This window comes from Aptenodytes patagonicus, chromosome 4, assembly GCF_965638725.1.
Source record: "Aptenodytes patagonicus chromosome 4, bAptPat1.pri.cur, whole genome shotgun sequence".
Taxonomy (NCBI): domain Eukaryota; kingdom Metazoa; phylum Chordata; class Aves; order Sphenisciformes; family Spheniscidae; genus Aptenodytes; species Aptenodytes patagonicus.
The window spans coordinates 86,422,660-86,447,979 of NC_134952.1; the positions used below are offsets into that span (position 1 = coordinate 86,422,660).

The 25,320-nt window shown below is 44.0% G+C and overlaps 2 protein-coding genes across 4 annotated transcripts in view; both read left to right on the plus strand.

Moving 5' to 3' along the window:
* CFAP299 (cilia and flagella associated protein 299) overlaps positions 1 to 13,360 on the plus strand; it is a 232,766-nt gene extending 219,406 nt beyond the window's left edge. Inside the window, exons 5-6 of one of the 2 annotated variants that reach the window (XM_076337505.1) lie at positions 10,601 to 10,730; positions 13,099 to 13,281. In XM_076337505.1, the coding sequence (XP_076193620.1) occupies positions 10,601 to 10,730; positions 13,099 to 13,194 (226 nt within the window). In that variant the 3' untranslated portion in view covers positions 13,195 to 13,281. Of the gene's footprint in view, positions 1 to 10,600; positions 10,731 to 13,098 lie in introns of both variants that reach the window. The other variant, XM_076337504.1, reaches the window with a different exon arrangement.
* Positions 13,361 to 13,376: 16 nt separating this feature from the next.
* The window catches only part of BMP3 (bone morphogenetic protein 3), a 64,264-nt gene continuing 52,320 nt past the window's right edge, over positions 13,377 to 25,320 (plus strand). For both annotated transcript variants that reach the window (XM_076337503.1, XM_076337502.1), the window contains exons 1-2: positions 13,377 to 13,618; positions 15,568 to 15,665. In XM_076337503.1, coding sequence (XP_076193618.1) covers positions 13,377 to 13,618; positions 15,568 to 15,665 — 340 coding nt within the window. The remainder of the gene's footprint in view (positions 13,619 to 15,567; positions 15,666 to 25,320) is intronic.

Below are 25,320 nucleotides of genomic sequence, written 5' to 3' on the forward strand. Positions count from 1 at the left end.
CAGCAATTTCACATTCTTCTAGACTAAGGTGCGAGGGGAACTGAGCTCTTCTCAGAGGCTGAGATTTTCCATGTGCCATTTTCCAGTTCCAGTGGGAAAGATGCATCTAAATGTCCCCAAGTCACTTGGAAATTGCAGCCTTAATCATTCAGCAGACTGGTTGCTCTGAGGATTCTCTCAGTGCCCAAGCCATTAGGATTTCGAAGGATTTGCATTAGTGAGGTCTGAGAAGGAGGAAAGAATCCTTTCCAAGCCTTGAAGGTTGGCTGTCTCCCCTGGCTTTACCTCATACCACTAAAGTAAAATACTGGGAAAAAGAAATGTTCATTTTTCATAAAAGTATTATTTTTCATCAGTTCAGCTGACAATTAGAAGTTTTAGCACATGGTTTTATAGATGAATTATTTCTGGACTCAACTCTTTGCCTAAGGAGATTACAGTTGGAAAGGGAAGAAGACCCTTTGAAAGAAACCACAGGAAGAAAGACGGAGATACATGCATGCATTGAGAATGCTTTTAATACATGCCTTCAGAAAAATCCATCATTTCATCTCAGATGCTTAATCAAACTTTGATCAAGAGGCTAATTTATTCATGGATGTTAACCCCGCTTCCTTCAGAAGGGAAGACGTTGGAGAAGCTGGCCCAGCTCCGCAAATACGCATATCCAAATCAATATGCAACAATACTTCGACATTTTCTTTACTAGCTTGCTTATCTCTCTAGTTGCCATTTAGTTCCTCCAGGTCTTCCCGCTCATCATGTCTTACTATGACACTGATCCAACGAAGAACCTAAGCATTGTTTTCAGTGCAACTTTGGCACATATCTGAAGGTCATGTTTTTAAAAGTGTTAAAGGTGTAGGCAGGTGCCCAGGGAGATTTTGAAAAACCTGTGGAAGCACCCTGCAATGCACCCTGCCTGCTACAAGAAACCGTCACGCTTTGGAAATCTGTCTTGGCACTTACCTGCACGTTTGGCACCTGAAGCAATTAGTTGAATGATAGTGCAGGGCTGCAGTTGTTCATCATACTCTGGCTTTTCGTTAATGGAAGAGGAAAGCTAATAAGTGAACCTACGTGACAACCAGACAAATGCTCTACTGTGATGCCTTTCTTCATTTCTAGGTCGGCCTTTGCTAGAAATTCCCCTCAGATAATCAGATAATAAATCTTTCCCTAAGATTTGATTCTTTTCTGAGGAAGAGTCAGTGATCTCTTCTCCCGTCTCACTGCTGATCATTATATACTCCTTTGTCTGCCATGGTGAGGAACTGGTTTTGGTAAATCTGTAGTGAATGAACTTGAGGTCCCCTGTTCTCCAGAGACTGTTGTTCAGAACCTTAGCTGGCCACACCACTTGGTGTGGAATAGGGACACAGTGACCACTGCAAGCATTTTTTTGTAAATGGTGCTCGCTTTGGTTGGTTGGTTTTGTTTTGTTTTAACACCCAGGGCCTGGCTAGGAGGGAAACTTTTGTGACTGAGATTTTTATTTTTATAGGGTGGTTTTTTTGGCTCCCATTTGAAGACACTTTGAAAAGGCACATTAGGAAAAAAAGAAATTATTTGATTGGCTGACTGCTATTGCAATCACCATGTGCTGGTATGCAAAGGAGCAGGGACTCTGGTTTTGTACGTTGATCTATCAGCTATATGCAACTTCCAACAGGCCGTCAGTGATTATTAATTGCACAATATGTATAAGCTATTCATCCTGTTGTTCCTTCAACAATTAGATGCCTCTCTTTTGTCTTCTTGGTTGTAGCTTCAAGATAAAACAACTTATTTTCGTTGGCCATAAATCGTAATGCGTTGGGTGGTTTTATTCTTTAAAAATTGAGAGCACTAATAAGATAATACATTCTGAGTGATTACTGCACAACTTCGGGAGCATGACAGTAGTTTCATAATTCCTTGGGATCGGGCCTGTAACACCAAGGACTTGGCTTTATTTTCCTTTTACTGCTTTTATTTCTTTTCTTTTTCTTATTAATCTTAGCCTTCATCCCGAAATGCAAAAGGTGTACCCAGCCGAAGTTCAAACAATGCTGGGAGTACTGAGCGGATTCCACAAAAACCATCTTGGCTACGAGAAACATTTCTAAATGCTCCAATGCTGAGGGTGTCTGCTAACACCCACTGAAAGCAAAAGCAGATGGACCTGCAAGTTGGAGCTCTTAGGCGACGGCCTGCGCTGCCAGTGGTGGAGAGCCAGGGTGAACTGCAGAAAGGATGGCCCAAGCTCAGCTCAGGTGCCAGAGGGGGTTCAGTTGTGGCGATTCTGCTGCCCAGCCTGCAGCCACCCGCGCCTTCCTGCTGGCGCTGCAGCCCGCGGCGTGCCCTGGGCGCAGCCCGAGGGCTGCTGGGTGGAGATGGGGCCTTGCACGCTGGGATACAGACTGAGTAAAAGCCCCCGTGGCAGTGGTTAGGAAAAGCATGTCAGCAGTCGTATGACACCAGTTTCAATCCTTTGTCTGGGAGTGCCTGGACTTCCATGATACGCAACTCTCAGAAGTGTGAGCGAGTGTAAGAGATGGAGCGACACAGCTAATGGTTTCACTTTGACCTCGTCTTTTCTGTCTGATGAAAGACTCATTTTGTTGCGTACCTATTTGCACAGAAGCACACAGCAGTATACAGCAGGGGCGAATCAGTTCTGTAAACTCCAGTGTGTGGCAGCAGTGCAGTGTCTGGAGATACAGTATAAATATATGCAGCAACAGTTATCATGGAAAGTTCGGCCAGAGTTTGAGGAAACTGCACTGTTTCCAAATTCTGAAACCACCTGAGTTACAGGGGTCATCCCAGACAGGGATACATAGTCTCAGTAACATAGTCTCTCCGTGATGGTATGATACAGAAGGATTTTGTAGGTTATTTTAACTATTTTAAAAAAACAGGTAGCGATTCTCTTGTTTAATTTCCCATTTGTAGTTCTCAGTCCAAACTCAACAAAGGAAAGGAAATCTTTTGCACTCAAAGGTACATTCAGTCAACGATATGCTATGTCGTTTCAATGATGATACGTTGTTAAAATCTGTACCTTTCTGTCCTGGAAGCAAAGGTAGTGTACTTTCTTTCCCTGCTGATTTTTGAAACGTTTCTTTGCACTGGTTAAGGTCCCATAGAGAACTGTTCTGCCCAGAGGTGAAGAGAGTTTGGGAAGAGGGAAGAATCCTAAACTTTGGAATGAAAAGGGAAACTTAATGTAGCAGTTAAGGGTTTGGTGATTTTAATGACATCCTCCTGAGGGAGCAAACTTGAGGCACACGCCTAGATTATGAGGACTGAAATATGTGGCCCGATTGAAGTCTTTCGGTTTTGATGGAAGGTGAAGTGCAATGGCTTGTGACATAACAGGATGATGAGACAGGGGAGCGGGCAGTTGGTGAGATAGCAGAGATGCATAGGATGATCATCTGGATCCCCCCACTGCTGCCTGAAGAATACTTATGGGGGGGCGGGGGGGTGGTGCAGACAGAGTAGATGTATCATGTGCTTGTTGTGTTACACATATTTTAAGTCATCTCTGATTCATGGATAATTCATGACCAGAAGAAAACTTTTCTGATGAGTAAGCTCTGTGCAACAAATTGTTCAACAGCTGTCTGTGTGTGTGTGTGTAAAACACAGGAAGAAAATCTAACCGTTTTAGATGCTGTTAGACAGACCAACAAGATGATCTATACAGCAGCTGTAATGGGGACAGGCAGGAGAGGTGTGCACTGGTAGTAGCTGAGAACATAAAGGGAACTGTGTTTTTCAGTATAAAAATGACTATTTTATATGAAGATTAGAGGTTCTTATTGTTCCGTCAAGAAAAAGGCTGAAAAACAGAATCACAGGATGATAGCATCTTTTGGCTGCAGGAATTCCAACTCTCTTGTGAAACAGAATTGCTTTCCAAGTCTTCTTTGTGTTGCTGCTGTTCTGACCGAGAAATATGCCAAGCCACGATAAACTCAAAATGCACCATTTAGTTAATGCTTCGATAAGAGCTACGTACAGTAGGAAAGCTTCAGACATGCAGCATTCTTGAGGCACTTCTAGCCTACATCGTAGGACTGACATTTGTGTTATGCTCGTGTCCAGTCTAGATGTACGTTTCCCAGGCAATGTGGGTTTATAGTTCAGCGAAGCTTATTGCTAGTGTACTGCTCCCAATAGCCACTTTGCATTTATCTTCACCTCCTTTCAGTGCATTGCCCTTCGTGGTATGCCCACGAACTCACGAGAGCTGACTTAGAGGCTTGCTGAGCAGGCATACAATTTCACATCAGGTCAGTGGAAGCTGCAGGTACTCATCATTTTTGCATATCACTCTCCTTTTTCTTCCTTGATGCAGGGAAAAATGGGCAATCTTAGAGGCAGATCCCAGGCGGGAAGTGGAGCAGCCACGTGGCTTGGGGGATTATCAGGAGGAGAGGGTAAGATCGAAGGGTTACAGTGCTGAGAGGAGCTCTGCAAGCCCTTTGATCTCAGAGTTGCTCCAGCACGCCACTCATCGATGATGTTAAATGAAAGCAGGCCTAAAGCCAATCTCTGTGCCCCACTGGACACGTCCCTGCACTCACTGTGCGTAGCATTCATCATCGGTCTTCGTGGCAGGGTCTCCCGTGCAGTGGGCTTGGCTGTCTGTGCACCCTCACAGCACTGGTTTTGTGGTGTCAGGTCAGGATCTCCGCCCTCCCAGGTGGTTGAGTTCACCACCCTTTTGCTATGGAATCACAAGCAAATGGGAATCAGCATGGATGTGCTCCTTTCAGAGCTCTTCTTGCCAAGTGTCACCTATGTTTAAAAAAAAAAAAAAGTGAAGGAAGGGAAAAGGAAAAAGTTTTTGTTTTTAAAGCCATACAAAAGGGAGGAGTCAACAGCTCAGGGAGGTATTTTCAAACTCTTGCTATTCCATGGCTTCATTGCCGTGGAGTAGTTGTAGTCCCAATGACTAGCAGCAATGCATTAGTTCTTTTCCTGTGCTTGTTGAATGTACTGGGTGAGCATCAGCCCTCCTGCAACCAGTGGCAGTTTTGCCACTGTTCTCTGTTGAGCCAAATTTCAGGGTTTCTACTACTGCTTGGGAGAGATGCAAAGGAAAGGCTGCGTTCAGGAACTGTAGAGGGAAGGTGCTGGTGCTGGCCGCAGAGCGCTGCTGCAGGAGCTGTCCAGATCTGAGCGAGAGGGAGAAGCTGCATCTCTGCTAGGTTCAGACACATCTGGTGCTATCTGGCGCAGTGTCCATCCGTAAAACTGCCTTGCAGCGATGAAATGTCATTGCTGACCCCAGTGCTGATGGGGCTGTTTCCCAAGTTCAGTAATGAGATGCAGTGAACTACACATTAGCTAAATGGCAAAGGCAAGGCCAAAACAGCCTTAAAGATTATTTCTGGCTCTAGTGCTAAACATGCACTCACCATGCCAGTTCTGAGCAGGGAAGCTTGGCCACAGATTAGAGGCAGAGATCCCCGTTACTCCCAGTGCCAGTAGTATAAAAAGGACGTGTCAGACACTTGCTATCTACTGTGGTGACTCCTGCTTTCTAACTGCTTGTGCAGCAGGCAGTACTGTGCTTTTCCACTGCTTCTAGGAAACCAAGGCATGAATTGGTCCTGTGGGCCAGATGCTCATTTCTACCAATTTTATACAAGAGTTCATTGGAGTTACTCCTGATTTACAACCAGTCTGCAGAATAATCAGCCGTGTGAGTTTAGCTAAATGCTACAGGGTTTTAATTCAGTAGTGACAATATAGCACAGGTAAGCAGGAAAAAAATTGCCGAAATAGCTACTGTGCACAGTAGCTATGGACAAATCAAACTGCCTTGGTTTTCTGAAATACTCTTAACATATCTCACCCTACCCTGGCAATCATTTGATAAATATAGTTATTTCAGTCAAAGCTGCTTCAAGATGAAAAAGAAAAGCAAAACTCCGCATCTTTAAATTTCTTAGGTGGAAACAGTAGCTTGTTCTTGTTTAACCAGAGGTCTGTGACATGCGTCTTACTATGAAACAGCGGTTGGCATGGAGTCAGGCATATGTGCTGTATTACATCGTGTCGTGTCCCACCGAGGCGTTGACCTCGTTTGCACCAGAAAGCTGTGGAAGGACTGACAGGCCAAATCCCATCCAAGTATGTTGCTACTTTGTCATATTTGGCAAGCGCATGCAGAATGCCAGTTTCCCCCCATTAGAATGATTACCAGTGCACTCCTACCGGAGGGCAGAAAGAAAAAGCACACCAGGATAAAGGAGCTGCTGCTTCTTTTTTATTCCCGGTTCTAGTCTCCTTTATTGTCCTGCATCCCCCTATCTCCCTTTTCTGCACCCTTCTGCTGCTGCCCAACTAAAGCAAGCTGGTCTGTAAATTACCAGGAGGGGGTCTGAAGCCAGATAGTTTGCATCGCAAATTCATAGAACCGCAAACTGAAAAAAGCTGTTGAGCCATCATTGTTTATAATTAGTTTTTGACTGAAGTCCCAGTCTGCTATAGGGAATGGTTTTATCTTTGTGTTTGTGTGGGTGGGAAGAGAAAAGTAGAGAACTGAATCAAGGAACCGATCCTTATCCTGAGGGGAAGAAAGATTAGGGTAATATAATCTAACCCCATGGGATCAAAGGTGGGGCCAACACAGACATAAACACCTTTACACTATGTTCTGTCTCCCTGATTTTGCTGATTTAAATAGTACATAGTAAGTTGGGACAACAAAGCTCTTACCCTGCAGATGCACACCTTCTTTTCTTTTGGTCAGATGGTGACTGGCAACCGTCAGTTTGTTCAGTGTCTGAAGCGCTCTCCCGTCTGTCCAGGCCTGATGCACCATGGCATTTCAACCCCTGGAATAAGCTGTGTAAGAAGTTCTTCCATAACAGCTCATTTCCCACTGTGGAATAAGGGAAAAAGGGGGACAATCACACACTGAGGCATCAAAATCCAGTTTGTAACCTTGCCAAGGATTTGTCTCTAGGAAAACGGTTGTCCATCTCCCTGAACGTGAGCAGCCACAGGGCTCCAGTCAAAGCACCCCATCTCCTGGCTGGAGCTGGCAACTGGGGCTCTTCGCTGCTCTGCCATCGGCCCGCGTATCCTAGGGAAAAACGGCCAAGATTTTTTGTGCCCTGGCTCCCCCAGCCACTGATGAGCTGTAATAAAGCCTGCCGTACATCTCACAAGAATGTCAAGTGGTTTAATGCATGTTTACAAAAGGACCCAGAGATTTTTGGATGAAAGACATTCTATAAGCACCATGTGGTTTGATGTGCTGCCATCTTGGTACCCGAAGGATAACTTTAAGGATACAAAAACCTGTGTTCAGACTCCTGTGTTCTGGGAAGGCATCTGCCTGCCTGAAGAACGAAAATCTGCTCAGACCAGAATTAGCTGATGAATTAAAAAAACCTGCCTCGCATATTTTAGTCTGTGTTCCCAAACACAGTGTGCTACTTGTTATATACCACTGCACCAACAAGTCATTGCCTAAAAAAAAAAATAATTAACAACAAAAAAAAAAAAACTTCTTGCAGTTGGACTATGGGCACTGCTAAGTCTCTCATACTCCACGTACTTAAGTGCTGTGCTGAAAACTGTTACATTTGTTCTAAAACGCATGGTAATCAAACAAAATAATAATAGAAAAAATGTACACTGAATTTTTTTTCTTTGGCATTTGATCATGTTCATCTGATAGCATGTTTTAATCTCAGGATAATTTAAATATTTAAAGCCACATGGAATTCTGCTACCAAAAATTAGTTTGATTCAATTGGGATTATAGTGACTCCTAAATAGCACTTACTGCTGAAGTTTAGTTTAGTATTAATTCTAGAGAAAGAAACACAGATAAGATGGGATTCCCTAGGTCCTGATTTCCAGCCCCCTCTTCTTGCAGCAGCCTCGTGGTAGAATGCATTGATTACAGTGAGCAAGTTTCACCTTGTAATAGTAACTGGCAGGGGAGAGGCTGCTCCAGAGAAGCCTTCTCCAACCCCTTGCTCCTCTGGTCAAAAAGTTCTTCTGACCTCCTGCCTATTTAGGCAGTATTAGGAGTATTTCCTGCTAGCATATATTACTTTGTTTTCCCATTAACATTGTCCTCTAGCTGCAGCAGCCCTTCTCATCCTACCTGCTGAAGGTGGGTATGAGGCTTATTATATCTCTTGATGTCATCAGTTTTCAGTGAAGAACATGAATAAAGGTATGCAGGGGAAATTTTCTTCCGTGGCCAGACATCTAGGCTTCCTCAAAGCAGCTGCTGTCTCGCTGTCTGCTGGTCTTTGTTTTAGAGGACATGGGAATGCCAAGAAGCTCGGGGCTTCTATGTGGGAAAGGCATCCGGAGAGTTGCACGGGGCACTGCCCCATTCTCTTAGTCCCCAGTACAGGGTTCAGAGAGATTCACTTCATTTTGCCGGTGGACTTGGGGTTTACGTCTCACATCTAAGCACGTGATGGCAACTAATTTGTCATGGAGTGAAAGAGTCCATAAGAAAACTGTTTGTACTAGACATTGACTTCCCAGCAGAAAGGCTGTCTGAGCTCTGATCTTGTATTCACTGGCTTAAATGGGGAACTATGGTAGGAGTAGGGTTGGAAACTTGGCAAAATGCAGGAAGTTATTATCTGACAGCTAATTGACTATTTCCGCCTTCAGATGTTTAATTTCTTTTTAATGAATATGGGGAAGTCTTTGCAGAGAGACATATATATCCACACACACCCCCTCCCTGAATAACGTAGAGCAATTCCTTCCTAATCTAGTAGTGGTTTTCCAGCAGAAACAATCTCTGTTTGCGCAGTAGGACTCATTAAACAAGTTGTGTCCTGGGGGACAGGGAAAAGCTGTATGGTGAAATAAGGTAACTGAGTAGAGAGTTAAAAGAATCTGTGTATTTAATTTGTATATAAGTTTGTGCATATTCTTAGATTTAAACAGTGAATGAAAAAAACCTTCTGTTTACCACTTAACATGGGTACTCAGGAGCATTAAATAATTCTATAGATGACAAATTAATGTGACCAATTAGCATATCAAAGCAGTTATTACTGCTAAGCTGAACGAATTGTGTCCACCCACCTTTCACTCCTTTTCTGCAGGCATCTAAGCATTAGACTGCACAGAGTTCCAGAGGGCAGCTTCTACTTGCGCTAACTCGCTTGCTCAAGGACAGAACTTTGTGCTGAGCACGCTGTTTTATATTATCTGGCTGTAATCCAAGGCTATCGACTTCAGTGGCAAATCACCCACTGACTTCAGCGGTGCCAGGATGAATTCTGTTAAGGGTGTTGTAAATTCATCTCCAAGTCATACATTGCTCCATGCCTACCAGAGGTGTTCAGGATGTAAAAAGGTTTAGTATACGTAACAGTGAGGCCTATTGTTTTGCACTCTTTCAAAGCGAGGAAGAAATCAAGGCGCTTTAAAAACCAGAACCATCTATCTAGTTGGAATGGAGAAGTTGGAATCCTTGCAGAAGGCAGGAAAACTAAAAGGTATTTTCTAAATTTCTTGAATCCTCCTTAGACATAGAATGATTTCCTGACTTCCTCCCATCTCCTCCCAAAAGATATGTTCATCTGATCAGCAGCAGAAATGCAGTGTGCCACTTCAGTGATCAAATGAGTATCCCAGCGAGGTACGTGTAGCAGTGCTATTGCATCGTGCAATTTTTAGGTACATCTGAGCTGAAAAGGTTTCTAAACAAATACTAACAACGAGCATGCAAATGACAGCCTGTTAGTTGGCTGTGTGGCAAGTACCAAGCCCAAAAGGGCTGAGGTGAGGTGATAAAAAGTTTGAGAAGTCAAAAAAACAAAAGTGTGAGAAGGCTCGGGGAATTCCAGCACCTCTGACCTGGGAGAAAGACTGATAAACTGCTGAAACCGTCCTGTGCCCATTTTTTATTTGACATAGCAGGCTGATTCCTTTTGACTTTTGTTTAGCGCCGGACATTTTGGAAACTACCGAGCACAGTCAGTCTGATCGAACGGTTTGCTCCAGAATTAATCCCGGGCTGACACCTACAGCTCTCCGGGGAGCTGGAATTTTCCTTGGGGAGCTGGAGTTCAGCCCCTCCCGCTGTATCTGGCCCACAAGGAGACTTCCAAAAACTCCTTACTACCAGAATTATATTAAAAACACGAGAAAGGAAAACAGTAAGGCAGCAAGAGAGTTCCAGTGAGATCCTAAGGGGAAACTGTCGGTTCCCACATCTGGTTTGCAGATCTGTGGTGGTCTGGGAAGCACTTTCAGGTGGTCTTCAGAGCTGTTTCCGTTACAGTAGTAGTACTCAAGCACTACCACTTCCCGCTAGTTATAGCCCGAGCTCTGAGTCTTTTAGTAACACTAGTACTGAATGGATGAGGAGGCAGCTAGGGGCCTCAGTTTTGGTTTGCCAGAGATCAGATATGTAGGACCACATTTGGACAGGTTTTCTAATATTTAGTAGACTTCTGCTCCTCAGTGAATCTGTCTGGCTTTCAGAGTGGCTGTTGTGGAATCAGGAACTACTCATCATGAATAAGGAGGTCAGAATCTGCCCTATAAGCTGGAAGAATGACATCCATTAAAAGTACAGCATTTCTGTTTCACATTTTCACAGCTTTTACAACTGGGATAGAAATGTCAGCACTTCAAATTCCAGCCCAAATTACCAAGTGATTGCAGAAAATGCCTGTGGACTACTCTTCAAGAACAGAAGTGATAGGAAAATAATAAATGTGGATCCCAAGGTAAATGTATTTTCCCCCCCCCAATATTCTAAATTTCCTTTATGCAATGGAGTTTGACTGCTAAACTGTTGAGTCCGATTGCAAATAGTGTCTTTATCAATACACACCTAATATTTCAAGCTTACTCAGACATGCTGTTCCCCTTGTTAACACAGCTGCTCTGGTCCCTGTCAGGATAAACTTAGCCTACCTTGTTTATGACTGAGTGTGTCTAGGCCTTTCCCTTGTGACAAAAAAAAAATCACAAGTTTAACTGACTGATAAAACTGAAAGATTTCCAAAGCAGGGTTTCTCTTACACCCTGCCCCTTTGCCTGCCCTTTTTCCTTTCAACCAGAACGAGCAACTGTTGCTATTACTGCCAGGATAGGCTGCAGGCTGAGGCTATGTCCTATTAATTGAATTGCCGAGAAGTTCTAAGGAGAGGAAAGCATGGGAGAGGGAACAGGCTGAGGAGGAAAGCGGGACTGCCTGGAAGATGTGAGGACTAAAGCATGGGAGTGTAGAAGCAGGTACATCTGGTGTGAAAAGACACTGTGTTTTTCTCAGAGGATGACACATGTGCCTCTAGCTAAAAAGAAAAATCGCTAAAATGTTGGCAACGCATCTGGGGCTGGTGGTCCCTGTATTCATCTCCTCTTAAAAATCAAATCTCTATTATGAAACATGCCTGCAGGTGGATAAAAATGAATAAATATTAGGCCACTTTGAAACAAAAGCTGCAATTTGCAGGAACTGTAATATCCCAAATCCTGGCAGGGCCTGATGAACACCAGCAAATCCAGAAAGCAGAATCAGTTCCTGCATCTGAAGCGTGGGCCGTCTCCCGCCCCAGCAGTTTTGCAGTGGTGAACTGAAACTGGCAGAATTCCTTTCCCAACCGCACACAATCCTTATTCTTCCTCCTTAATACAAAATATTTGAGAAGTCCTAAGGAAAGCGGCCCCATTAAGGTCATTTAGTTCTTGTAGCAGATTGAGATTGTCACTGGCGTAAGGGTCAAACTTGGATTTTAAACCCTGTCCCAAGCAAAAGATAAATTTGACGCTAGATGCATCTTCCTGTGGAGAGACAGCTGTGTTCCTCCAGCATGCAGTAAATGGTTCAGAAGGATTTACAACTGAATAAAAGAAAGGAAGATACTTGTGCCTCAGTAGTGCTATACACTGGATGAACGTTGTGGACTCTGTGTCTCATATATGATTGACAACGCAAACGTATGCTTTGCTTTCACCTAAAAATGGCTCTGATCCTATTATTGCTGAAGTTGATTGGTCTCTACCATTTATTTATATAGCAGTTCAATCCAAACAAAGCAAATGATCGAGTCATACCCGGACATCCTATTTTCAGGCATAGTTGAAAGCTGATTAAATTGCCATGGGTATTTTATCTTTCATGTTGAGAGCTGAATGGGTAATAACATTATAGACAGCTTCCCTCTGTAAGAAACCGACTGTGCTCCTCTGGTGCCAACTGCACTTTTTTAAACTTTACAACTGAAGCCCTTGGACTATAGATTGGATGTGACAAACACACCCAGGCTTTGGTTACCGTCAAAACCAACGTGAACTAAGCTGGGCAATAATTTGTTTGGGTTTCTACAGAACTGATCTAGGATGGTGGTTTCTTTGATGTGCTTCCCATGAAAGATGGTTGCATATGAATAGTAACAGTACAAAATATCAGATTATATGCATTTCAAAATAAGTGCATTGGTTTGTTAGAAATTCAGAAATGCAGACCTAAAAATGTGTTTGGTTGCATTGAAAGTGGACCACCAATCCAACTTTGTGCAGCTGCAGAACATCTGTAACAAATAACCAGCTCTTTAGAGTCAACGTGAAAGATCCTCCATGTGCCAAAAGCCACCACATGAAGAAGCGTTTGTGTGTGTACATTGTGTCTCCCCAGAGGTTGCAGGGCACAGGCCTGTGAGTCCCCATGAGATCCATCTGGCTTTGGCTTTTTTGTAATGCTCACTGATGGAGAACAAGCTCTTGAGAAGTGCTTGCTATGGGCCAAACTGAAATCAGCCCGAGTTCTCTCTCATGGGGTTCAGCTTGAACAGACTTAGTACCAGCTGCCTGATCTTTGCAAGTGGGTCTTCTCTTTGACCAGTCGACGGTCCGCTTGTTCCTAGTTGTATTTAGCTAAAAGAACTCTATCGCTGTTTTTGCATCTGCTAAAAGCATTGCAGGAGAAACAAACTGCCCCGTGCCAGGACATTAATGAGAAATCCCCACCCTCAGAGCTAGTTGCGTTTATTAAACTTTATGTTCCAAAGGAAGAAGAAGAAAATTCATGACGTTAAAAGCCATGTCTTTTTCTCTCTCCTGACTGGGTATCTGTAATATTCTGTGTTTCAGGCCAACCCGGGAGACAACACAACACGGACGCCTGTTGAAACAAATCTCTATCTCCATATTGTTATCTATGACCATATCATCAGAAGAGGGACCTAAGGTCCATCTGTGTGGCTCTTCTCCCAGTGATTTGTTAAGCTATTTTAAAGTCACCTGGAAGAAAAATAAACAGTTGAAAGATCTTTACCTTGTGTTCAGGGGTAGGAAGGGGGATTTTTATACTGGTTTAGAGTTGGTTTGTGCTTCGATCCTTGAGTGAAGTAAAGTGGAAGGAAGACCCCATGCTGGCTGTAGAGTCCATGTACCTGGGCCCCGTGTTTGTCCTTTGTGAAGTCCATGGGGTATGTGAATTGCAAAAGCACCTAAAGGGAAGACGGAAGGTTTGGACCCAACTTTTCCCACTACTCCTAAGGCAGCAGGGCGGCTGGGACAGAGGTGCTGCATTCTTTCCTGGAGTAAAGAAAAGAAACTACTGTCCCAGCAACAGGATGTTTTCAGTTCTTCCTGGGAGACTCTTTTTCAGGTAGGCCTGGACCTCTGTTGAGCAGCTAACACCATGTAATATGGACCTAGCCATTCACAGGGTAGCAGGGAGAAGTTGTACCAAATAGACTGGTAAATGTAAAGAAATCTGCAGCATTTTGATGGCATTAGCGGTTTCATGACGGCCACTTTTCATCCATTCCTGCTCTCGCTGCTGTTCTAGTACTAACTTGCTAGAAGTTCAGGCAGCAACGCAATGGCCCAAGGGACTCTTCCATTCCCGGGGCACTTGGGGAAGTTGCCTGTACTTACATGACCCAGCTGGTATAACCACCAACGTAGCTGTCTGCTTACTCGAGAACTGGAAAATGGCACAAAGCTAAGCAGCAGGAAGAACTAGCAGGAAACAAAAGCAATAATTACGGAGAAAAGAAAAAGGATGTGGAGGTGAAGGTAGAGGAAACAAAGGCGGAAAGTAGCTGGATAAAATTCCCTGGACCTTATTCTTTAAGGGACTGGATGATTTTAACGATCTTTTCTGGCCTCGGTACTGTGAATTTGTGAAAAGGATAAGTGAGGAAACTCAGACGAGAAAAGAGATGGTAGCAGCGCTGCTAGGCTTACCATAGGGTGGGGTTTATCTGCCAGCCTCATCACAAGCATGTTCCCTTTGGAAAAGGCTGAGAGCCTCGGTCTTAGCAGTTGGCGCATTAAAGATCCCTTTACTGCAAGGAGAGGGAGTGTTCCAACAATTACAAAGTGAAAGTTGTTACTTCAAAGCTGCAATAATTTGGGAGAGACTTAGAAGCCTTGTTTTCTTTCACATAAAACTTTCAATGTTATGAAGTTCTGCCATCTCCAAAATATAATAAAATCTTTTACTGTGACATTTCGCTTTTGTATAGAGCACTTCATCCCATAGCACCCTGAAATTTTTGCAGCAGATATGCAAACCAGAGGTTAGTTTACTCGTCCCTGAACCGCAGCCAGGTTGCGGAGGAAGCACCCAGAGCATGGCAAGGCAGCTCCAGCTTTGAGGCCTCGTCTCCTCCACCGAGCCTCTGCCTCTGCCTCCATAGCCGGGTCAGCAGAGCCCCCTAGCGCAGACGGAGCAAATGCCGGCAGGAGGAGCTTCCCTGCCTGCTGCGGGCAGAGAAACCCGGCACCCACTGGAGCCCTACGCGTCAAAGCGGATGGAAATACCGAGCTAGCCTGCTCAGAGGACAAACAGGCGAAGGCAAATGATGCCCCCTCCCAGGGCTATTAACGGACGGAGCAAAAGCCCGAGACTGCGGTAACTCTTTGATTTTGCAGAGGGCCAGTGGGTTGTCTCCGGAGGGAAGACCTTGCGCTGTTAGGGCAGGCTTCTCCTGGCCTTGGTGCTTCTAGGTGTTTCCCTCATTTAGCAGTGTCAAACATAAAGATTTCCATCGTTCCTCGTATCTCACCTGAAAACTAGGTTTCTGTCACTGACTCGGCTTTGCTTTACTGCCCCTGTGTCTTGAGGCAGCTCAAGGGAAGGGCTAGCTGTTGCCTTACAAATATTTTTATAGCATTAAAGCAAAATTGCCTTTATAGTACAGCTTAGCGTTTGGGATAGATTTTTTTTCAAGTAAAAAAAATCGGAACTCCTGAGCCATTTTGAAAACACTAGGATTTTTTTTGCTTCTCTTGAACGCTGGAGAGGGAGAGATCCTCATTATGAAGGCTGGTAGGAGGGACAGTTGGTGGAAAGGGTATGAATTGTATTTGTCATTCCTCTTGACAAATGAATTGTCATTTTTCTTTCTTAATCTAATCGGATTTTAATGTAATGTTAAAAAAACCTAAGTTGAAAAGTGGTCCCTGCAGTTTGGAGAGCATTAGCGCAGAATCATAATAAAGAAATAAAGAAATAACATGAAGTAGAACTTAATAGAAGTAAATTTTCAACTTTAGAAGTTACTAATTCAGCTTCCTTTGTTTTCCTCTTATTACTCAACACTCTAGATTCGAAAGAACAGCAGGAAGTCCAGGAGAATCCTATGTCTACATCTGCAGGAAAATGGAAGGACATGTGGATCTAAGTGGGCTTTACGTGTTTTTGGGTCAGTGATCGCACCAATGCACTGTGTATCTCTAAAGATAGGTAACTGAAAGGCTGTAAGGGTGTAGGAAGCCTCATCTTTCGCAGTTGGTGCTGACCTCCTATGGAATTGTAATTTCATGTTATTTCTGACTTGGGCAATAATCCTCATTTGCGACAAAAAGTAAATGTGATATCTGCAATGAAAGAATGGTATTCACTGAGTAATTCACAGAATTACTGGCTGCTCAGTAAACTCATTTGATTCCTTCCCACCCATCCTTGCCTATGAGCTAATCTCCTGGTGTTCTGTCTCTTCTGACATTCAAAACCTAGGACCCCAGAGCGTTATCATAAATGAAAGTTCCTGAGTTACACGTTATAGTCCTTTGCCAGTCCTAACAGGAAGAAACTCTAGCCTCTGCTGTAAGTGAAAAAGTGTCCCCAAATACTTCTGTAATCTGGCTTGCATTTTAAAGAAAATGTTAATTTTCGTAGACAAACAGGATAGTGCATAAAGCAACTAAGCGCTGTTACGCTCCATCTCCCTAAAATGTCAGTGGTGGTTTTTCCCAACATCTTGTCACTGTTCAGCCCTGGGTAGACACACAGTGAAGTGGACATGCAAAACATATGGTAATCGAGAGAGAAGCTTTCCAAGGACTGATAACCACATGAAAGCTTCCTGTATATGTTCTTATGCTCTGTGACTTTTTAGCAGAAACAAATGCAAACTGTCCAGCCTGAAATTATTGCCTGCTATAAATGTAAGGTGAATGGAAATTTTTCTATTCTGTTCTGAAAAGAGACTCTGGTATCATCGCTGATCGTGACATTTACTGCAGGTACAGAGTTTGCACACTGCCATAAGATAACTGATTTTAGGCATTGATGGGAAAGTGCATGCTTGCAAAGGATCCCCAGAACTCTAGGTTTTATACCGGGGGGGTGGGGGTGGGGGGTTCAAGCATGTCTAAACTGCGTACATGAGTTACAGTCTACAGATTTTATTAGCCTGTATATGTTTTGGATTCTTTTGTATTTCTCACACACACACCCCGCTGCCAAAATCATACTTTTGTTCTTTTTATGTGGAGTCTGGTTCTTTGGTCTTGCAACAACGTTCGGAACTACTGTTGTTGTTATTTTGGATAATAGAGTGAAGCTGAGAAGTAGCATGAGATTGGTGGTGAACAGCTCCATCCTGAGCCACAAGCAGCATCACAGGAAGAGTTATTATTTAGTACAAAATACAATGCTTTGAAAAGTCATTTTACTCCAAAATCTGAAGTTCTTTGTTCTTTAACTGTCACAACGCGATGCTTTGACGTAGTTAGAAACTTTTCGTAATACGTGAAATGAAATTCTGGTGAGTTCAGTGTGATTTTATGGAGACGCATCAGCAGCTTTGCGTTCTCTGACTAAAAGTGGTTTTGTGGAAGGCCAGCTGTCTGAGGAATCCAAGCAATGGCAGTAATTAAGCCCCACTTTTGAATTTGGTAGCTGTACAGTAAGGTATTGGCTCAGAAAACGCAGCAGCACTTCATGAACTCTAAGTTCGTGATTCCAGCAGCAGCCTTGCCAATCTAGCTGCATCTTCAAAGCTGAAAGAAGGAAATGGGGGATGGCAGCGCCACCTTAATAGCTGACCCCTATCTCATGTAAAGAACAAGAAGGTCTCCAGGCAGCGTACAACTTGGTCGTTAGATGTTCTCCTTTTGGTCATGAGTGAAAGAGGTTGTAGGGGAAAATCCTTCATTAACTCCGACTCCCCACATACAGAAAAGAAATCAGATTAAAAATGAATAAAACCTTTGGGCAATTCTCTGCAAGGCAGGCAGGGACAAGCAGTGCAGGCCAAGCCACTGTTCCCACTGCAAAGAAAACAAAAACACAGGTGCTGCATGTACTGAAGCCATGCAGATTAGCCCTGTGTGCAGTACACGCTCTTTACAAGAAGAAAAAGCATCACTCTTGTTATTTGGCTATTGTTCGCTTGAGGCATGTTTTATTTCAGCTCAACTCCAAGCAGAGTTATTACAGATCCCACAGCAGAAGTTCTCTGTGATGAGAGAAACATGTGATCTCCAGGCCCTAGAGAAGAAATTATGCTGGGAAGGCACCTCCAGCGGGAAGGCTGATGCTGGCCACCTGAGCAAACACCCAGTCTAGCGAGCAGAAAAAAGCAAGCATAATGGATACGTGTAATGGCTATACACAGGAGCGGTTTGGTACAAGTTTCTCACTGTGTCCCTGCGTAGCGAAAGACTATTTTCTGTACACGTCTCTAAGACCAAGAGCAAGGAGATTCAAAGAGAGCAAGCACCACTTTGTTCCCCGATAAAAGGGGAGAGCCGGCTCTGCATGTTGCAGTTTGCGTGGTGTGATTCCAAGCGCTGCTGGCTGATGTGCTGTTCAGTGTTCTCCCGTGCTGGTTATGAATTTCACGGTGTTGTACATGGGAACGTGGGTATATAAGGGATGTAGGGGAATGATATGGCTTAGGATAAGTGAGTCATTCAGAGCTGACTGTGGAGGATTTTGCTGACTGGGTCACAAGACCGAATCCAGTGAGAAGAGACAAGGTTTCTCTGGAGCGATGGCTTTTTGGGGGCAGGACGACACACCTTAGCCAGACGTTATGGATCTAGTAAGAGTCGGGGTGACTTTGTGGGGTTGGAGACATGCTGCTGGTGGTGTCACTGCCTCAAAGACTTGGTGGCAGGAGCCCTGCCAGAGCAGAATACACAGAAGCCCATCTGAGACAGACAAACAGATGGTGCAGTGGGCTGCTGCAAGCCAGCAGAGGTGAAGCTGCAGGGGGGTATTCGCCAGATGACAGCGAGGAGAGCTGGATGTAGGAGCCACAGCAGCAGAGATTGCTTTTGTAAGTAGATTCTGGAAAGCCTGAAAGCCAGGCAACTAATAAGCGCAAGTGTGGGATTGGCTTTCACATGCTGAACAGATTTTGCTAATATTACTTTGTTATGCAAATATGTAATTATTTCATTTCCCCCAGAAGGAGTATTTGTGGTTTCCTCTTCCCCAGGACTTCCGAATGCTTGTGTGGAGGGAACAAATAACTGTGAAGTTACCAGGTATGTGCATTACATGCAAGCTCTGAAAAAGCAGAAACTTGGAAGTTTTTGGTGGAGGTTTCAAATAGCAGTTTTGAAAGGGGCTGCTGGAGGGTGGTGAGGCTGGCCTTGACAATGGCACCTGAGTTGCTCATCATTTAAATAAACTTAATTAAGATAGAAGCCTACTGTGTGCCCGGGGCTAAGGAATAAAAAGGCTAGGTTGCTTCACAAACCGGAGACTCTGTGATGTATTGGGACGGAGCTGTACTAGCAAGGAGCTGCTAGGGCCCAGCAGGGAGGGAGCAGGATTCGTAGACCCGACTGGAGCTGCGCTGGCTGTAGCTCGAAAGGATGATGTTTGTGGATAACCTACCCTCACTGACGCAGGCAAGAACAAATAAGAAGCACCCACTGACCCTCTCTTTCTATAGTACCGTGGTAGAGTAAGTATAGGTGGGTGACGAGCTTCGAAAGTCCAGTCCTGCCCAATTGTAAGGCAAGTAACTTTTGTATTACTAAAGGGGAAAAAGGCAGTCGGGCTGTCTTACACATAGCCAGAATTTCAGATAGTGTCAGTTTGATTTTGTGTCAAATATCTGCCTGCAAGTACATCTGTAGACACACACACGTGCACATGCATGCACCAGCTGGAGTTTGGTGCCTACTTCTAGAGCGGTATTATTTGAGCTCTTGGCATTTCTCCTGTTTCTTAATAGAAGGGGGAAGCCAGGGAGGAAAAAAAAAAATTACACATTATCTGTAGCAGTCCAAATTGTTAGCTCCACAGATGGAAATCTAGAGTGACTGTACTGGATAGGATGGAGTCACTCCATAATTACACCAGTGTGTACACAGAATTTGTCCCATGTGGTGATGGTTATTCTTTTTGTCTGTCTGCATGTTTTGTAGCTTTTCATGCCCCTGCAGCTGTTTTGTGTAGACACCTGCCCTCCAGACTAAGACCCGATTTGTACATCTTTACCAAAATGATTTGTATGCTGTGCAGAAAGGCAGATGAGTTTATATGGATATTCCAAAGACGTCGTGATTTAGGAAGTTGGACAGTGTTTTGAGATGTGGAGCATATCAGTATATCATACTGAAATGTTTGCCTTGTTTTTATAAACACAGGGAAGGTAGGTAAGCTTTTATTCCACGCTCGCTTTGATGATTTTGCCATTGAGCTGCTACGTTCGGCAAACCAAGACAGAAAAAAGGGGGAGGGAGAAAAATAAGAAATTAACACCACGTTTAGTCATCGCCATTAAAAATGCAAGATATGTAGAGTGTTTCTGCACCGAGTTCACACTAGATCTCATTCTGCACAAATCATTTTTACTGCTGTTGCATCAACGTTAGGGCTCAACATATTCTTTAACCCTTCTTAACCTTCTAAATGACTTGTTTTGCCTTTATCAATAGAAGACTCAAAAGGCTGATCAGGGTGCACATCAGCTGTCACCAGATGGACCCGCGTTCAGGGACAAGTTCAGGTGTTTCATTCCCCTGAGTTTCTCTTCAGGCATAATTGGGATCAGTTCTGCTGACAGCTGAAAAGCTGAGATGTTAACTTTAAGAGCTGTTATTAACCATTTTTGCACTTCCTACGTCAAAAGCTTACATGAGGAAAACAATTACAGCTTAAATCATTGAAGTAATACTAGTTTACTTAGCGAATAAATATCTTCTTAAGAGTCTCAGAAAAAAACATGACTACTATAATATGGTGAATCTCGGCTGTGCATATAACACTGAAATCAGTGAAGCCCCGTAGTTTGTGGCTGCTGAGGATTTGGCCCAAAGAAAAGACCTCAGGATTTGACTGCATATTGACACGAAGCAAACGCAAGCTTTTGGCTCATATCAGTCAGTCGCCAAGAGGTGTGTCAGCCTCCCGCAGCTGTCCGCTTATTACTGGCCTCCAAGTAGAATATGTCCTATTAATGTCACCCTCTGAGCCTGATCATTTAAATAGTTTTTCAGCCATCCAGATGGTAACGTACTGACTTGTATATGGTGATTTTGTCAGAGACGGTGGCAAAACCCTTTCTAAAGTTGAGGTACATGTCATCCACTGGTCTCCCTCATCTGCAAGTCCAATCAATTTATCGCAAAAAGCAATCGGGTGGGTCAGACATGATTTGCCATTGGCAAATCCGTGCTGACTGTTCCCAGTCACTTTCTTCTCCCTCACGTGCCCGGAAGTGTGTCCCGAGAGGACACGCTCCGTGATTTTCCCAGAGACTGAAGTGAGGCTGCCTGGTACTCAACTGTTGGTACGCCTCCTCTTGACTGTGTAACTCTGACAGATCCGGTGGAGGAGACTTTTTTTCCTCCTGTGCCCCCACAGTCCCTTGTCTTTCCTACGCGAGGGCACAGTTCAGCTTTTAGGAACTGTGCGTAACTGCTTTACGCCAATAGGCGACAGTGATTAGTTTCTGATACTCGGTCATCTGTTACGTAGACCGAGGTCATATTGAGTGAAACTGAGTCTGGACTTGCCGTTATTCTGGGAAGAGATTCAGATCTGACCTTTTCATTTGGCCATTTTGGTAGAAAAGATTAAAATGTTAAAGCAGCACCATGACCATCCTATTTCTTCCTTCTTTCCAAAGCAGAGCTAGCGGAGTCTCTTTCAAGGAGCTCGCCATTTGCTTTTTGAAAGATAGATGTTTAACTTGTTCCTTTTTTAACCAAGAACTAAACTGGAAGCACATGAAATGGCTGCCTCAATTAAAATTAATATTAATTTTGTCAGAGAATGAAGCACGGTAGTAAAATGTATTAGTAAATGCTGACTTCATTGTGTTATTAAGTATATTGGCCCTATGAAACTTGGCCAATCAACGCAACCAGGCTAGGGCACCCATCTGCTTCACTTGGAGTAGGACTCAGGCCACAAAGTATATTGAGAAAAACTGCAGAACTACATTTCCATTCTGGAAGTAGTGCCAGTGTCAAAATGTCTACTGAAAACCAAACCACAGGTTCTTTCCATAACCCTCATTGCTGTTCGTAAAATGTTAAAGAAACTGAGCTGAAAAGATGCCCGTGGAGAATTTCAGGTGGGGACATAGTCATAATCCAAACTAACCAACCACAATTTCTTTCAACCAAAATATTTCATTTTAAATGAAACCATTTTCTCACTTTGCCAAATCCCCTTGCCTACCTCTCAATGTTTTAATACATCCATATCTTAGCAATAAACATTGATAGATAGAAAGAAAACAAACCTTGGCTGACAGGATAGCAGAGTTGCTTCTGCCAACTCATCAAAGGCCATTAAGCATGCAAACCAGTAGTGATGAATATTCGTCAATTGATGAAAGAAGATTTTCTCCCCACAATCAGCAAATTCAGATACTGCTTTCAGATGCAGACTGCTGTTTGTGTGCCAAGATGTATGTTTTCAAAAAGTGGGCACTAGTCTGGAGAGCCTCTTTTCAATGCATTCACCTGGCTGCCCCTGAAGAAGGCGGCTACAGAACCATCTTGGGGGCTCGTGATCTAACTCAGGAATATTGTTCCAACCTTTGAAGTTGAAAGTCACAGCGGTACAACTCCAAGAGTGTCTTTGCAGTTGCATGGACAGCAGACTGGCTGACTAAAAGCCTACTGTTGAGTGTGGTGAACGGCTCTTTAGGTCCTTCTCCGTGCATTGACGAGGAGGGCGTCATGGATACCCAGCTAGAAGACAGACGCCTAAAGCTAGGTGTCTTAATCTCCGCAAATACGCACCATTCATAATAGTGAGCGCTTGTGGTGGTCCCCTGTTAGAATTCTAGAAGTGCTTGAAGTGGTTGAGAATAGGAGGTCCGCTGACTCCCATTTCGGCACATTGCCCTGCACTTCTGCTCTAGTAGTTCAGAGGAGCTTTGGAAAAAAAATCTTACTCCACTTTAATAATGCCTTGTCTTGCGCTGAAAACTGGTACTTCCTTGTGTATTTGCTGTGTACCGGCTGTGTGAACTAATAGTCGCAATGCAAGCTTATAGCCAGGAATATTTTCTGCACAGTCCTGAGTGCACATTTAATATGTGCTTCAAAAACTGCAATAAGATGATGGATAGAAAATCACCCTCATGGATTTTGAGCTGCTTAGTTTCAATTAAGCGCAGCTTTTTCCTGCCAAAACTTGGTTCACTTGCTAGATCAGGACTGGTAGACTGCATGTTTCACAGTCTCTTACACAGGAAGGCGGGAGCTGAGGGTGTTGAAGTAGACTGGGTCTTTTCAGTGCAGCATCGCTGTCCGAGCTTACGTCTGTAGCACACTTACTGGATGTGCGTTGTCTTAACAGAAACAGTAATGCTGTCTCAGTAATACTGGGACAGTTCCCAGTTCTGAGGCAGTCATACCAGCAAGATGACCACGACAGCTGGGATGAGCTGGTTTCTTGTTGGTCAGCCACAGCAGAAAGCTTACAGAAAATAGGGGTCATGAAGATTAAACCATCCCAAAAAGATAGAGTCTCCTTTCAATTCAGGGTAAGCTCTGGTTTTGCGTAGTACATTGCTGAAGTGCTGCATGGTAAGCCTGATATTTATTATTAGTAGAATTATGGAGTAATTTTAGCATGCATGAGGGAGCAGGATGGAATTACAAGCTTGGACTTTGCTTATACTGATATCAGCGTTAAACCATCCTGCTGGGTTTCATGGGGATAGGAATATTGCACAAGGGACTGTCTCATGCGCTGTGAAAACAGTCACTAAAGACCAGAACAAGGGCAGATTCTTCGGTGTCATCTGCCCCTCATTGCCCCATGAGAGCAATGTAAAGAGGTGGAGGATTACCTGCAGGGAGGGGAGCTCTCTGCTGCAAAGCTGGGGGGAGCAGCTCCTCCCCTGTTTGGCAGGTACCTAAAGGAACTTCCCTGCTGTCTGCATTGTGCTCTGGGATGGCTGTGGGAAGCTGTAAGCCTTATAGCCCCCTTCCCTCCTACCGGAGCCCCAGCAAGCTAACACTGACTCAGGGCCTGTCTCGCTGCAAGTTAGGAGCGGTACATCACTGGAAGATGCAAAGCGAGGTCACGTGTATTAGTATCCCCACCCAAAAAAGTGCAAAGATAACAAGTCATTGAGCTATCACTCATTAACGGAGAATTTAGAGAAAGATTAAATGGAAGTCAGTGTCTCATTCTTAATGTTCTTGATGTATTTTAACTGGTTCTGGGTCCTTTTCCCTCTCTTTCCTACTGAGATTGGGTAGGGCAACAGTGTAACGTCCCCATGTTTGGCAACACCGGTTGCACAGTCTTTTCACCTGGGCATTCAGTCTAACTGTGCTGGGTGTGCTAGGCAGCCTGGACATTTATCGCAGCGTGTCCTTTTCCTGTTACATCATTGTCCCGGTTCACTTGTGAATTACTTCTTTCCACTTCCCATCCTGTCCTGTAAATGCTATATGCAAACACATTATTATAGGGTTGTAGAAGCAGCTGGAATCTGACCATTATCTGAACAACCCATTGAATTTTATCTTTCACATTCTTTTACCAAAGCCAAAAAGCAGAGCGTGCCTCCTGGTTGGAAATACTGCATCTATAAGAGGAAGGGGTGGTTTCAGTGGCACTCACTGATGCTTGCGGTTAAAAAGGTCCACTGTCAGAACCGTTGTTTTGAGGGTGAGCCTGTGGGTGCCTCTAACTCTGTGATATTTATAATGGAAGCACCATGCCCCTCTGTCAAGGCTAGGAACACAGCTTTGCCATTGCACGTGGTACCGATACAGTTATGTATATGGCTTCAGGGGGCCTCTTTCTTCTCTTGGAAATCAGCAGAACTCTTCTGAAACCTGTGGGGTTAAACTGTAAGCTCTCCGGGACATGATCAAAGTTTTGTTCTCTGAACAATGCTAAACTAGCAAGTGATTTGCAGCACTTCCATGAAAGAAATGGAAAAGAAATAACAGAGAAGTGCAAAAGCACTGTTATCTCAGAAGTCAGGTCTGAGAGTTTGCCAGCCCTTATTTACTAACAAGGAGTAACTCCTTACGCGTACTGGTTTGGTTTGTGCAGTCACAGTGCTCTGGCGTTTAAAAATCTCATGTCCGGTTTGAGCTAGGGATATTTTTTAACGTTGGGAGCCACAGAACTGCGTGTGATGAGCGGCCCACCGTATCACAGGGACAATCCATAAAGCAAGGGGCATTTGAAACCCAACGCGTTCTTCTGCAGCGCTCTCAAAAAACTGCAACGGCCATCTAAAAAGGGGGATTCTGACAAGGCACCTAATGCCCTGAGAAGTCTCTCTTTCCTTTCTGCCTCACACCAAGCGTCCTCTTTCTGTCTCCTTACTGGCTGTAATAGGATTGTATAGGGCTAACTTTCTATTTTAGACACTTCACTTAAACAACTGCAGTCGAGTGGTGGGGCAAGGCTTTGGGAGCCAGATTCTGAATTAATTTTGCATAAACAGGGCTTTCTGCTAACACTTAAAAGATTTTAAATAAAAGCTCAGCAATAGGGTGCTTGAGCTTCCATGTTGAACTTAAGTTAGTTCTTGTCTAATCCTCCTTTGCTTGAGTATGGTGTTAGATACATGCTGTCTCTGAGTATTTTTTTTTTTTACTGAAGTTGTTCTTGATTTACAG